This window comes from Amia ocellicauda, chromosome 9 (assembly GCF_036373705.1).
Source record: "Amia ocellicauda isolate fAmiCal2 chromosome 9, fAmiCal2.hap1, whole genome shotgun sequence".
Lineage (NCBI taxonomy): Eukaryota > Metazoa > Chordata > Actinopteri > Amiiformes > Amiidae > Amia > Amia ocellicauda.
In genome coordinates this window covers 23,142,290-23,154,631 of record NC_089858.1, presented here as the reverse complement: position 1 = coordinate 23,154,631, position 12,342 = coordinate 23,142,290, and the positions used below count along the sequence as shown (strand labels likewise).

Below are 12,342 nucleotides of genomic sequence, written 5' to 3'. Positions count from 1 at the left end.
TCTCTAAGGAAGTGACGAAAGCACCAAAGCGGAAGTCCTCTTTCACGTGATCTGTAGTCTGGTAGTTTTTCCCAGAGGCGGCGTTTTATTGTAGTCATTAATTTATAACAAGCGAATGGTAATAATGGGGGAAAAAAGAGAAGACAAGTTGCAATGCATCATTCAGAATATAAGATCTTTTCCTGACTTTCCGACCAAAGGAATTCTTTTCAGGTAGGAACTACAGCTGAAACGTGTGAGTTTATTCCACTGTGATGCGCTTGCTGGGAGGGCGATGTACGCCGCTTCCCATGTGCGTGCAGTGTAGTACGTTGCAGATTCAGTTCATATATATATATATATATTTAATGTATATATGTACGTTTGAGATTATACGATTGCTGTTTGGGTGTGTGGTTTGGTGATGATCGGCCACGCAGTTCTTTGAATCGTGCAGCTTTTTTATGTAAAAAAAACAATAGCGCTAGTGTCTGTCATGAGCAGACCATGTAGCTGCCAGTGACCGGAAGGTAAAATGCCATTTTGCTGTGTTTTCAAAACGAAACTAAATTTAGAAGTAAAAACCCTGTAGACAAATAGATTCTTTAAGCAGGTGTAAATATGCTGATGACCCGTTATGTGCGTCATCATGTGTATGCTCAATCTGTATGTTTCTTTCTTCAGAGATATCTGTCCAGTCCTGAAAGACCCCAAAGTACTAAATGCTGCTATTGACTTGTTTGAGGAGCATGTGAGGCAGACCTACCCTCATGTCGAATTGATTGTGGGTAAGTTCTTTGGTAACCTTTACCTTTTAATAATTACAGTTTAATTGTGGTTAATCAAGTGTTCTAAAGACCTGAAAAGTCATTAACTTCCTCAAAATGAAATACAACAGCACTGCTTACATCTTGAATCCTCCAAGCTGCTGGGGAAGCTTCTATTGCAATTAGTATTGTATATAAATATAATATATAAATATGTCACCATTATCACATCATGATCGATGTCTATTGATCCATTGCTGGCCTCCACAAGATATTTCCACTTGCTTCCATCTACAGCTTTTCCATGTCACACCTGCATAGTTTATTATTTAATGTTTCCCATCTTTTATGTAGTCGTCTTTTAGGTCTATTTTTAATCTCTTGGGATCCATTCATTTAATCTTTGCGTTCTGTCAGTTAAGATGTTTCATTAATTTGTATTTGTTTGGGATTTATTTGTATTTCACGCTCATGAGTGCTTACTTATATTTATTTCATATTATACCAATTTATTTCATTGTAATTGTACAGTGCTGTGAAAAGCTATGAGTGAGAGGCTCTTATTAAACAAAAGGATAAACTAAATAAACTCTTTGATGTTTTCCCTGCTGTATAGGTATGGATGCCCGTGGCTTCTTGTTTGGCCCTCTCCTTGCCCAGAGATTGGGGGTGGGTTTTGTACTGGTCCGCAAAAAGGGCAAATTGCCCGGCCCCACAGTGTCTGTAGCCTATACCCTGGAGTATGGACAGGTAAGGTTATGGAACAATGCCCTTTGCTTTTTCGTAATTTTTTGACATTGAAGACTGTGCCCTTCAAGTCCACTTATGTTGAGGATGTTTTGTAGATGTAGTCTTCGTGGTCAATGTGCATATCTTTCTTGCTCTGGTAACTCACACCGTCTTGCTGTATGTGGATTGTTAATCAGGCAGAAGTGGAGATCCAGGAGGATGCAGTCAAAGCAGGACAGAAGGTGGTGGTCATTGATGATTTACTTGCTACTGGAGGTAAAGAAAAAAAACAAAAAACAATGGTTTAACTCAACAGCTCAGAAACATAAGCATGCTAGAATTCTACAAACAGTTCAATACAGAAGGATGTTTTGTCATTTTTTTTTATAGGGAAAGCACACAAGAAAAACTTTAAATACATTTAACCTAGGCTTTTATCTACTAGATAGACTGTGAGAGGGGCTTTCTTAATCTGCATAGTAAATGCAGATAATGACACCATTCCCCTCTGCATTTCTAACATTAGTTTTTTTCCTCATGATATCCCCCATTTCAAGACTGGGGTAGATCAGTTGTTCTAACCTTACTCGTCCTCTTTCCAGGGACTCTGTGCGCAGCTTGCGAACTGCTGAAGAAACTGAAAGCCGAAGTTTTGGGCTGCATGGTGTTGATCGAGATGACTGATTTGAATGGGGCAGAACGACTCAAACCAAATCCATTGTTCTCTGTGGCACAGTTCTAAACTCCAGATTTTATTCCATGAACATGTGCAACTGATATACAATTGCCAATTACCTAAGCACATTTTGCAATGCTTATGTTCAGAATGTCATTTTTTTGTGTTTTGTTTACTTGTGTATTGTGATTCTTCATGATATGAACAAAATTACAATATTGTAAATTACCTTTGAAATAAGGCACTTAACACATGGATAATTTAGTGGTATACTTTTATTTCTTTTGGTATCATTTGATTCAGAAAGTGCTGTCATTTTCACACCACCTTATGTGATAAATTAAATGAAAATCTTACTCTAGAAACCTGATGGGGAAAAGATGGGGAAATGCCCAATAAAAGGGGAAAAAAAAAAAAAAAAAAAGTGCCTTTCCCTCAACTCTTGGATTTAATCCATTATTTAACCAGTGCAATGATAAAGTCCTGGCTGGAGGAACTCAGTTGTAGGGTTAATTTTTTATTTTTTAATAAATGAAAATTGTAATCTGGGTAATTTTGTTCAGTGTCCACTACTCTTAAAACTTGTTTTTGGACTATTGAAGTCTTAAAAAAAGTAAATGTATGTTAGTCCAAATGATATTTGTGTACATTTATTTAAAAGCAATAAAGTAAAAAAAAAAAAAAAAAAAATCACATTCACAAATTCTTGACAAGTAGAATAATGAGCAGGTACTACAGGTTTCTCTATCTTTGGAATATGCAGTTTTGTGAATCCGGTGTACTAAATCTAGAAGGGCACTGATAAAACTGCTACCAACCCACCTCTAGCAGAAGTGGCAACACTCGTGTCCCTACTGAACAGCAGTTGGTATATTCAAAGTATAATACTATAAATTGTTTTGTCCAGTTATCGATTACTTATTTCTCCCTCTTTTGACAAACCCATGTAAATATACAATTTAAATAGTTTTTGTAAGCAGCATACTACTTACATGTTCAACAGCCTGGTCTTTTGCAGGGAGAAAACTAACCCCATCTTAAAAATACTTCCAATCCTTCACACATTTTTCATCTTAATATGATGCAGGATCCTTCAGTGGAGATTGCACCATTTAAGGAATATAACTAATCTATTCTCCACAATGACCACTAGATTAATGAAGGTTATGCTTTTTATTCCCCACAGAAAAGTTGAGAAGTTTTCTTGTCCTTATGTAGGAAGTGAAAATGAATCTCAAGATACACAACACTTTCATACCTAAACAATTGTACCCAGGATGTTGAATTAAAAACATTAAAACATTCATCAAGGTAGTGTTGTAAATGAAACAATGTAGAGTATCCGTTTCATTGTTAATAAAAAACAAATTACATACTGCTTAAAAAAAAAAACACCCTCAATAAATTTAAACTAAGTTTCATATTCCACACAACAGACAAATATGACACTAGACAAAATATCCTTCACTAATCCCTGCTGCTAACTAAAAAGCCATCATTTCAATCAGTAAGAGATTAAGCTAATTCTAGTGGAATGAAAACCAGAAAACTTCTTGGGTGTTTAAATTGGAACAATTAAACATTTTAAAATTGCACTTTTGTAAACAGTTTTGATTTCCAGAGATTCAGAGTCTCTCCTCTACTCTGGTCTTCTGATTGAGTTTCTCCACCACCATATTAAGGTCCATGGTCTTGTTTAGCTTCAGGTAGAAGTCTTTTCTGATTGGGAGAATTGTCAGCCAATCCGGAGTCAGCTCTGACAGGAGTCTCAGATGCTTCTCCATCTCGGCTGAAGTCGGAAGATTAAATTGAAAATAAAAGGAAAAACATTAAAAGCAGGAATATTGTACCAGATTTTCAATTTTAATATTGATCATATTTTTAAGATGCAACTCCCGAGGTGAGACAGCCCTTAAAAGTATTTTAATACCCCTCCTAGAAAATACAGCAACATGCCTTAAAATGCAATTCTATTAGATGTGTGACTGCAAAACATTCCTCTCCACACAAAGTGCGTTCTGTCCTCACCTGATGTCAATACGGTACGATAGCTGGCAATGACACGGCTGCAGGCCACCTCCATAATAAGCGCTGGTTTCTTCTCGGCCACAAAGACATTACGCAGGATCCTCGCCAGTTCCCCCAGCCGTGACATCATCAGCAATCGCTCCTCCTGCTGAGGGTTGCGCGTCATCATGGCCTGGATCTTCTGAGCCTCCTTCGCTCGTATCTAAGGCCAGACGGGACAGGCACTCAGCAAGTCTCACGTGTTCATGCTGCTCTTGGTACTGACTTGCAAACACATTCCTATACACACTGTTAAAAGACTGTTCTGATATTCTGCAACTCAAACAGTAACTAACAGGCCTAACCTTCACAAGAGCCCTAATGTCCCAAGTTTTATGTAGTGTCAGTACTACAGCACTAATCTAAACACTTAAACCATTTCAGCAGGTCTTTTACCCTCTCCAGCAGCGACTGGGACACGCCTTTGAGAGCGCTGGGGGTGGCAGGGGGGAGAGGCATCGCCTTCGCAGGGGATTTCTGTCCAGCTGTACTGCTTGTGCTCTCCGCCGTCTTCAAAGCCATATTAGCCAAGGCTTTCTCCATCTACACGAGAACCAATGTCACCGCACAACAGTCAACCACCAACAGAAGCATCTCCCATCCTCAGAGCAGTGAAACGCATACAAGTATTTAAGAATAAAGTTCAGGATTCAAGAGACTGGTCAAGACAAATCATTCAGTTTCTACATTTGCTCAGAAAAAAAAAAAAAAAACTGACTGAACAAAGTCACTAGCTGGCAGTTTGACAGATTTAAATATGTAATACAATATTTAAAAAAAATAAGAGGCTTATGGTGCGATGCATGCCGTACAGAGCAGTGCAGAGGAGTGGTCACCTTGGGTGTCATCAGGCTGCGGGCTTTGTCCAGCACTTCCTGGGCAGTGGTCAATCTGTCCACCTGGGGGGGCTGTGGCAGGTCAGCAGGCAGAATACTGTGAACCTCATCCACATTAAAGCGGGGGTGCCAGCGGGTAAGCTTGTCATCTGGGACACTGAGAGGAGGAGTCATTGAAGCAAGGAACACCTGAAAGATAAAAACAAAAGTCACTAATGAACATCTGAGGGGAAGGAGCATATTTAAGAGTTTTGTACCTAATACGTGTAGTAAGAAAATAAAACATGCCTCAACCTCCATTCCTATTAGCTATGTCTCATCTCTCCAGACCTTATATATACACACCGATCAGCCATAACATTATGACCACCTGCCTAATATTGTGTAGGTCCCCCTTTTGCCGCCAAAGCAGCCCTGACCCGTCGAGGCATGGACTCCACTAGACCTCTGAAGGTGTGCTGTGGTATCTGGCACCAAGACATTCGCAGCAGATCCTTTAAGTTCTGTAAGTTGCGAGGTGGGGCCTCCATGGATTGGACTTGCTTGTCCAGCACATCCCACAGATTCTCGACTGGATTGAGATCTGGGGAATTTAGAGGCCAAGTCAACACCTTGAACTCATAATTCATCAGACCAGGCCACCTTCTTCCATTGCTCTGTGGTCCAGTTCTGATACTCACGTGGCCATTGTAGGCACTTTTGGCAGTGGACAGGGGTCAGCATGGGCACCCTGACTGGTCTGCGGCTACACAGCCCCATATGCAACAAACTGCGATGCACTGTGTGTTCTGACACCTTTCCATCAGAACCAGCATTCACTTTATCAGCAATTTGAGCTACAGTAGCTCGTCTGTTGGGTCGGACCACACGTGCCAGCCTTCGCTCCCCACGTGCATCAATGAGACTTGGCCGCACATGACCCTGTCGCCGGTTCACCGCTTTTCCTTCCTTGGACCACTTTTGATAGGTACTGACCACCGCAGACCGGGAACATCCCACAAGAGCTGCAGTTTTGGAGATGCTCTGACCCAGTCGTCTAGCCATTACAATTTGGCCCTTGTCAAAGTCGCTCAGATCCTTACACTTGCCCATTTTTCCTGCTTTTAACACATCAACTTTGAGGACACAATGTTCACTTGCTGCCTAATATATCCCACCCACTGACAGGTGCCATGATAACAAGATTATCAGTGTTATTCACTTCCCCTGTCAGTGCTCATAATGTTATGGCTGATCGGTGTATATTTTAATAATATTCCACATTGATTGAAGGGAACCGAGATTATTCAACCCCTCACCTTGTGGTGCTCCTTCACAATGTTCACCAGGTTCCGGGTGAAGGTGCGTCTTCGCTCCAGCAGGTGTGAAGCAGACAGCTGTGGGCGAGCATCACTCTTCTCTGAAACATGAGATGCCACTTTAAGACCGGTGACAACAAACAGCTCGAGACAGGATTGGGCAGTTGAAAACATTTCAGACTTGAACAGCTACACAGTATTCAAGAGTTTAACACACATGCAGTGAATGGCAAAAAATAATACTGCCTTTGTGAAATATAGCCTGCACACTTGTGAGGAACAAAATATTTTCAAGATTAAATGAAATGAGTAAGCTCACCTATGTCAATGACTGGCTCCACAGTCAGCTGGTAGCTGGACTTCTTCACCGTGTTACTGAAGGTGGGGATGTTCTTCTCCTGGCGGAACTTGTAGGCCATGGGGTAGACGGCCTTGATCTGGCCAACATGGCTCTCCTCAAACTGCCTACATAACAGGAGACAACAATGAGAGGACGCAGTGGAGTAAAACTAAATTATATTCAGAACCCCTCCATTGCCGATTCCTACCTTGACATCTCACTCATACATTCTACAAATCATCACCATTACAACCAATGACTGCCTATCATAACACACACATTTAAAGACTTCACACCGTCTTGATCCCAGTGATGCCTGTACCCAGAGCACCTAGTGCAGTTACTTACTTGCGCATCATGTCTTGGACACCCTGCTTGACCTTGGCGAAGGTGACAGTCTCCAAGCGGTTGAAGAGCATGCTAACAATAGTGTCCATGCTATGAAACATCTGCGCCAACACCTTGAACTTGTAGGGCAAGGTCAGGCCTGGTGGTACGTCCTGGGCAAGAGTGTGGTATCGCTGGTAAGCCGGCACTTCCTCACTGCAGAACAAAAAAAAAAAAAAATCAGACACCTTCACCACAGTGTAAAGCCTATTACTTGTCAATGAAGTACTGAGGGTTCCCACACAAATCAGATTTCCCCCCCACCCCCACCCCCACCCCCATGACTTACCATGATAATTTTCTGATTTTCTATGACTAAATGTATTAGTTTACTACAAAATGCTGGAAAGAAAATAATGTGGATATTGATAAACAATAGGAAAGAACTACATAAATCAGCCTGTCATGACAGCCTCCTCCTCCCCTTACAGCCATCCAATCTACCCACATAAAACAAGCTACCATTAACTAATAAAGAGTACACAAAGATGTAAATGCAAATTAAACCTAGTACTATCTCATCAATGTATATGTAGAATAAATGTTACAGTCTAAACTATACAAAACTAAGTATATTTCAAATGATTTTAGCAGTAATTCTGAATTACCTTGAATATAAACTACTATAAATCAGCTAAATTAATAAACATACATTCAAACATGATATACAAATTTAGTATAAAATCAGTAGCGGCCTACAGTAACACTTTCCTGTACGCAGCTAAAGTAGTATTTTAGACTACTGCTTTGTTTTAAACTTGAAAGCTTTTGATTATTATACTTCCTTTAAAAAATATACATATACAAGAGATTTTTACTAATAAATTGTAGAATTTTTGTATTTGAGGAGTTTGGATTTTACCGATTTATACCCATTTTAATCGCACTGAAAAGTTTGTTTCTTATCGGTAATTATTTGTTATAAAACACTACTTCACAAGCTTGTTTGATATTACAACATTGTCAACATCGAAGCTGTTCTGCAGTGTACAACTCGCACAGATGCTTGCTGGAGGTCATGCGTTTAATATCGTGCTGTATGATTGGCTCACACATTGTGGACAATGCAAACGGCACAAGAAACTCAGCAAAAGTGAGCTTTGGGACAAACGGCGTATACTGGTAACTTTTGTAGAACTATGGTTTTGAAATAAATGTGTTGAATAGAACAATACGTATTATTTACTTGATTTTAAATGTGTATATCATACATTTGGCTACATTATTTAAATGCAACAAACAATTAATAAAGTTAAGGCAGGGGTTCTCAACACTGGTCCTGGTGAACTCCTGTGTCTGCTGTTTTTTGTTCTAACAGAACGCTCACTTGTTTAATTGAAACCTTAAATGGAATTATCAACCAACATGATGGCTGAAAATAACAGGACATTTCAAATTAAATCACTTAATTTGTTCACTTACAGGTTTGCTTAAATAACAGAGCTGAAAGCGCAGGTGAGCGAACATTAGAAGAGACAGTGGTTTGTCAGGACCTGGGTTGAGAAACACTGATGTAGGCTAGTAAAACTTTGTTTCCCCTCCACTGATTCTTCACCTGGTTTTAGTGTTTGTTTTGTTTTTCAAAATAAAAAACAAAAACATGGAACAAGGTATGATAGAGAAATTTGAAATGCTGTTTTAATTGTTTTTGTGAAATCACATTTCATTCTACAAGACCTCTTCATCAGGATCCATATCCTGATGAAGAGATCTTGTCTAGATCAAATCGTTTTTGGTAAAAACCTGTGGGGCATCGGTTACATAAGCACTTTTTATTTGTGCATTGGAGCAGTGGTAAGTGTGCAGGTATTTATATTTACTTTATATGGATTATTATTATTTTTTTTATACCCAGCACCTACTAAGTAAATTGGATTAGGCAATCATCCTGGCAGATCCTGACAAATTTTGTCACGATCGCGTACACCGATTTATGTCATTCTGCTCAGAATCTACACGAATACTGTGAATTTACTGGCTGAATGATCAGATTCTGTTCAGAATTATGTAGATTTGTAGTACAAGAACGCAACCAATGATCTTGAGAATCTGCAGAATGACGAAAGTCTGCGTATTATGAACGCACTGAGCTTCTTTGTGTAGCTGTATGGTTATAGGAGTTGTGCTTAGCGTATACGTGCTTCACACAGACTCTCCCAAGACTTGGAATACTGTGTACATAACATCTGGCACAGACCACTGTGTGCCATGACGTTCATAATAACCACATATATTACAGAATACTTACTAAAAGGAACATTTAAACAGGATAATACAATTTTATTCTGCACCATGAAACTCTTACTTTGTATCAGTGTACATTATATCCCATGTATGCTGTAAATGGGTTTGACTGTGTGTGTGTAGCTATTTCCCATTACTTAAAATTGTTTGGTAATTTTCCATGACTTTTCCAGGATTTTCCATGACTGTGAGAACACTGAGTACTGATCACATCTCCCTTAGAAGAGCTTGGTTTAAGAACATACTTAGGTGTTAAGGTAAAGCTTAAAAATTACCACATACAGGGAAATTGTTGTGAAGGCAAAGAAAACCAGTCAATCCCAACCATTTCAAAGAGAGCGGTGAAGTCCAGGTCGGACAAGGTTTCTGTATTCTGAGGTCATCGTAAAACACTTGGCAATGCAGCAGCTCTCACCTTTCCTTGGGCTTCTCCACTCTCTCAGCCTCTGCAGCCTTGTCCTCCTTCCTGCGCTGGGCCTTGGCTGCCAGCTCCCGGGCTCGGTCCAGCCTGGCCTTTAGGTGTGCTTGGACTTGGCGTGAGGCAGAGGGGGCCAGGGAGACCTGCTGGCTCTGCTCCTGAATCTTCTGCAGACGTGACTTGAGAGACGCAATGCCTTCCTGGGAGAGGTGCAGGGAAGACAGCAACAGCATTACCAACACTGTTCTAAGTTTCGTACAGTTCCCCATAGTTCAAACCTTGGCAGCATTCTTATAAGGTTTGCAAACTAGAGGTATCTGAGGGGCCCAAGATCATCTAGGCTACATTGTTTTAAAAAAAATGTAGAGAAGCCCTGGCCTTGTGTTACCTTGCGCTCGTCAGGTGCCTGTAGGTTGGTGCTGCTGCCATCCTGGCTGCTCACTGGGGAGGAGGTGGCACTGCAGTTCGCCAAGTTCTTCACCTTCTTCTCGACGGACAGCGGACTGGATGGCTGGAGGATTGCCTTAGATACAGGGCTGGACACCTGGAAAGCATTGACAAAGATAAGACAATACTCAGAGCAGTATTCACTATAAATAAATCAATGGAATATACTACAGATCAGGTTTTGTTTGATGCTCACTGCCATCTCAGGCAGAGTTGCCAAACGTCCAGAAATTTACGGACAGTGCATAAAAACGAAATTCACCTTGTCCTTAAATCTATAAAAACAAGTTTGACCATCTATAAAGATGTCCAATTACTACTACTTCCTTCTTCACTAAACTTCTGAGTGCCATCAATCTTTCCTCGTAGATAACATTTCAACAGAAGTTTAATGAAGAGTGTAGATAGGTCAATGTTCTAGACAATCAAACGTGATTAACAATCTGAGCACGAAATGGAGGCATTGGTCTGGAATTGTAATGCAGTATATAAGAGGAAAATGTGCAATAAAGTCCGTGTTTTTTTTTTTTTTTCCCCCAGCAATGGAAAACAGAATCTGATCCAGATTCTGCACCCATTCAGCCCAGATTTACCCTAGCTAGCCCCCCTGGGGTGCAACTGGACAAAACAAAGACTCACAGTGCACTGGACCACAGGCAAACAATCACACCTTTACCAATTGCCCCTCTGGACAAAGCAAACCCCCAATATTTGGATAAAGATAACTGTAGAAATGCATATTGCGTGTAGTGCAAAAAGTCATTTTCTATTGCTTCTGGTGGTGTTAGGGGTGTCAACATGTTCAACATCTGACCCCCCAAAAAGTTACCTTTCCTCGTGTTTCCTCATCTTTGTGCAGGACTAGCTTCTTCCTGGCCGATTTCTTAACAGTTTCAGTGGCAGAGCCCCGGCTGGCCGCCTGATCGAGCCGAGCCCGTTTCTTGGCCGTGCTGTGGCCGGTCTTGGTGCAGAACACGTCTAAACTGAGGTCGAGCTCCGCGGGGCGGGAGCTGCGCTTCGGGGTGCGCGGGGGCCGGGCGGCGGCGCTCTGCTCCGGACTCGGGGGTGCCAGCTCAGCAGGGACGGCAATGTCATCCGAGGGGTCCTGCTTCGCTTCTCCGGCGTCCTTCGATTGCTCCTCGGCACCTGCTCGGGATCGCGTGGCTCTGGCTTTCGGGGGCGAGTGCACGGCACGCTCTGCCCCCCCCGCTCCCGCTCCCGCGGCGTCCCGGTTCTTAATTCTAGAACGTGTGCATCGAACACTGTCTCGCGTGCCTCGCAGCGCCGCGCTCTCTTCCTCCAGCGGATGGACTCCTCGCTTGGTCCTCAGCGCCCCCTCGCCCCCTGCTTTCTTACTCTGCGCAAAGTAATCGGTAACTCGAAGCTGAGACATTATGGTTGATTTCTTTCAAATCGAATGTACTTCCCCTAAATAAAACACTTAATTGCACACGTATGAAAAAATGGATTATGCAGACATTCCCCAAGCATCAGCGACCTCTGGACCGCAGTTTTACTTTTTTACACAGCTTCCCAAACAGGTACTATCTGCTGCCCTCCTCTCTTCCTTCTCAGTCGTTCTTTCACAATTCACGTCTGCCCACAGAAAGTGTGTGCAATAGCGCGGTGCCGTTTCTCTCCCCCGCTGCAGCCGATCGCTTCCCCCACTCCTCTCTTCCTGCTTGTTATTTTCTCCTAACCGGAAGCTGCTGCACGAAAATATAACAAACTTTCCCGCGAAACCCACCCACGTGACCATCGCAGTCACGTGTCCACGCGGCCCCGCCTGCAGCCGGAACCGGGTTTCACTGCGGACTGACAGTGTGAATATATATATATATATATATATATATATATATATATATATCTATATCTGCCTTTGCTGAGGTCTGAGGATGTAATTGTATTCGAGGCATGCGTTTGCCATTGCTAGCACTTAACCTAATCATAACATTTCAATACAAAAGTTTTCCAGTAAAACAACTATGCATGACACGTTGCTTTTGCTACAGCCTTTCAACTGGTGAATCAGGGTGGCATAGACTTGAATAAATGCGTTGATTTGTATTGTACAGCACATATAGGAAGAATAAGGATGTTTACTGTATTACAACTTTTCACTGGTGTTTTGACACTAGAATCATAATACACATC

At 41.6% G+C, this 12,342-nt stretch overlaps 2 protein-coding genes across 2 annotated transcripts; one reads left to right on the top strand and one right to left on the bottom strand.

The window, feature by feature from the left end:
* Positions 1-37: 37 nt before the first annotated feature.
* aprt (adenine phosphoribosyltransferase) lies at positions 38-2,575 on the top strand. The gene is made up of 5 exons (XM_066713763.1): positions 38-213; positions 664-767; positions 1,363-1,496; positions 1,673-1,751; positions 2,078-2,575. The coding sequence occupies exons 1-5, from the start codon at positions 116-118 to the stop codon at positions 2,215-2,217; spliced, it is 555 nt and encodes a 184-aa protein (XP_066569860.1). The 5' UTR covers positions 38-115; the 3' UTR covers positions 2,218-2,575.
* On the bottom strand, positions 2,558-11,888 carry cdt1 (chromatin licensing and DNA replication factor 1). Its single transcript, XM_066713751.1, has 10 exons — positions 11,018-11,888; positions 10,130-10,285; positions 9,739-9,941; positions 7,041-7,235; positions 6,672-6,817; positions 6,353-6,453; positions 5,055-5,243; positions 4,615-4,761; positions 4,180-4,381; positions 2,558-3,940 (listed from the first exon to the last, which is right to left on the bottom strand). Exons 1-10 carry the CDS (start codon positions 11,579-11,581, stop codon positions 3,777-3,779), a joined length of 2,067 nt encoding a protein of 688 aa, XP_066569848.1. The 5' UTR covers positions 11,582-11,888; the 3' UTR covers positions 2,558-3,776.
* Positions 11,889-12,342: the final 454 nt, after the last annotated feature.

What these genes read in the sequence shown, in the direction of transcription:
- cdt1 (XM_066713751.1), bottom strand. Translation starts at nt 11,581, where the DNA reads ATGTCTCAGCTTCGAGTTACCGATTACTTTGCGCAGAGTAAGAAAGCA. An exon ending in GTCCAAGACATGATGCGCAA is followed by an intron (nt 6,818 to 7,040) that starts GTAAGTAACTGC and finishes CCTGTTATGTAG; the next exon opens with GCAGTTTGAGGAGAGCCATG. An exon ending in GCAGCCTGATGACACCCAAG is followed by an intron (nt 4,762 to 5,054) that starts GTGACCACTCCT and finishes GTTCTCGTGTAG; the next exon opens with ATGGAGAAAGCCTTGGCTAA.
- aprt (XM_066713763.1), top strand. Translation starts at nt 116, where the DNA reads ATGGTAATAATGGGGGAAAAAAGAGAAGACAAGTTGCAATGCATCATT. An exon ending in TCATGTCGAATTGATTGTGG is followed by an intron (nt 768 to 1,362) that starts GTAAGTTCTTTG and finishes CCTGCTGTATAG; the next exon opens with GTATGGATGCCCGTGGCTTC. An exon ending in ATACCCTGGAGTATGGACAG is followed by an intron (nt 1,497 to 1,672) that starts GTAAGGTTATGG and finishes ATTGTTAATCAG; the next exon opens with GCAGAAGTGGAGATCCAGGA.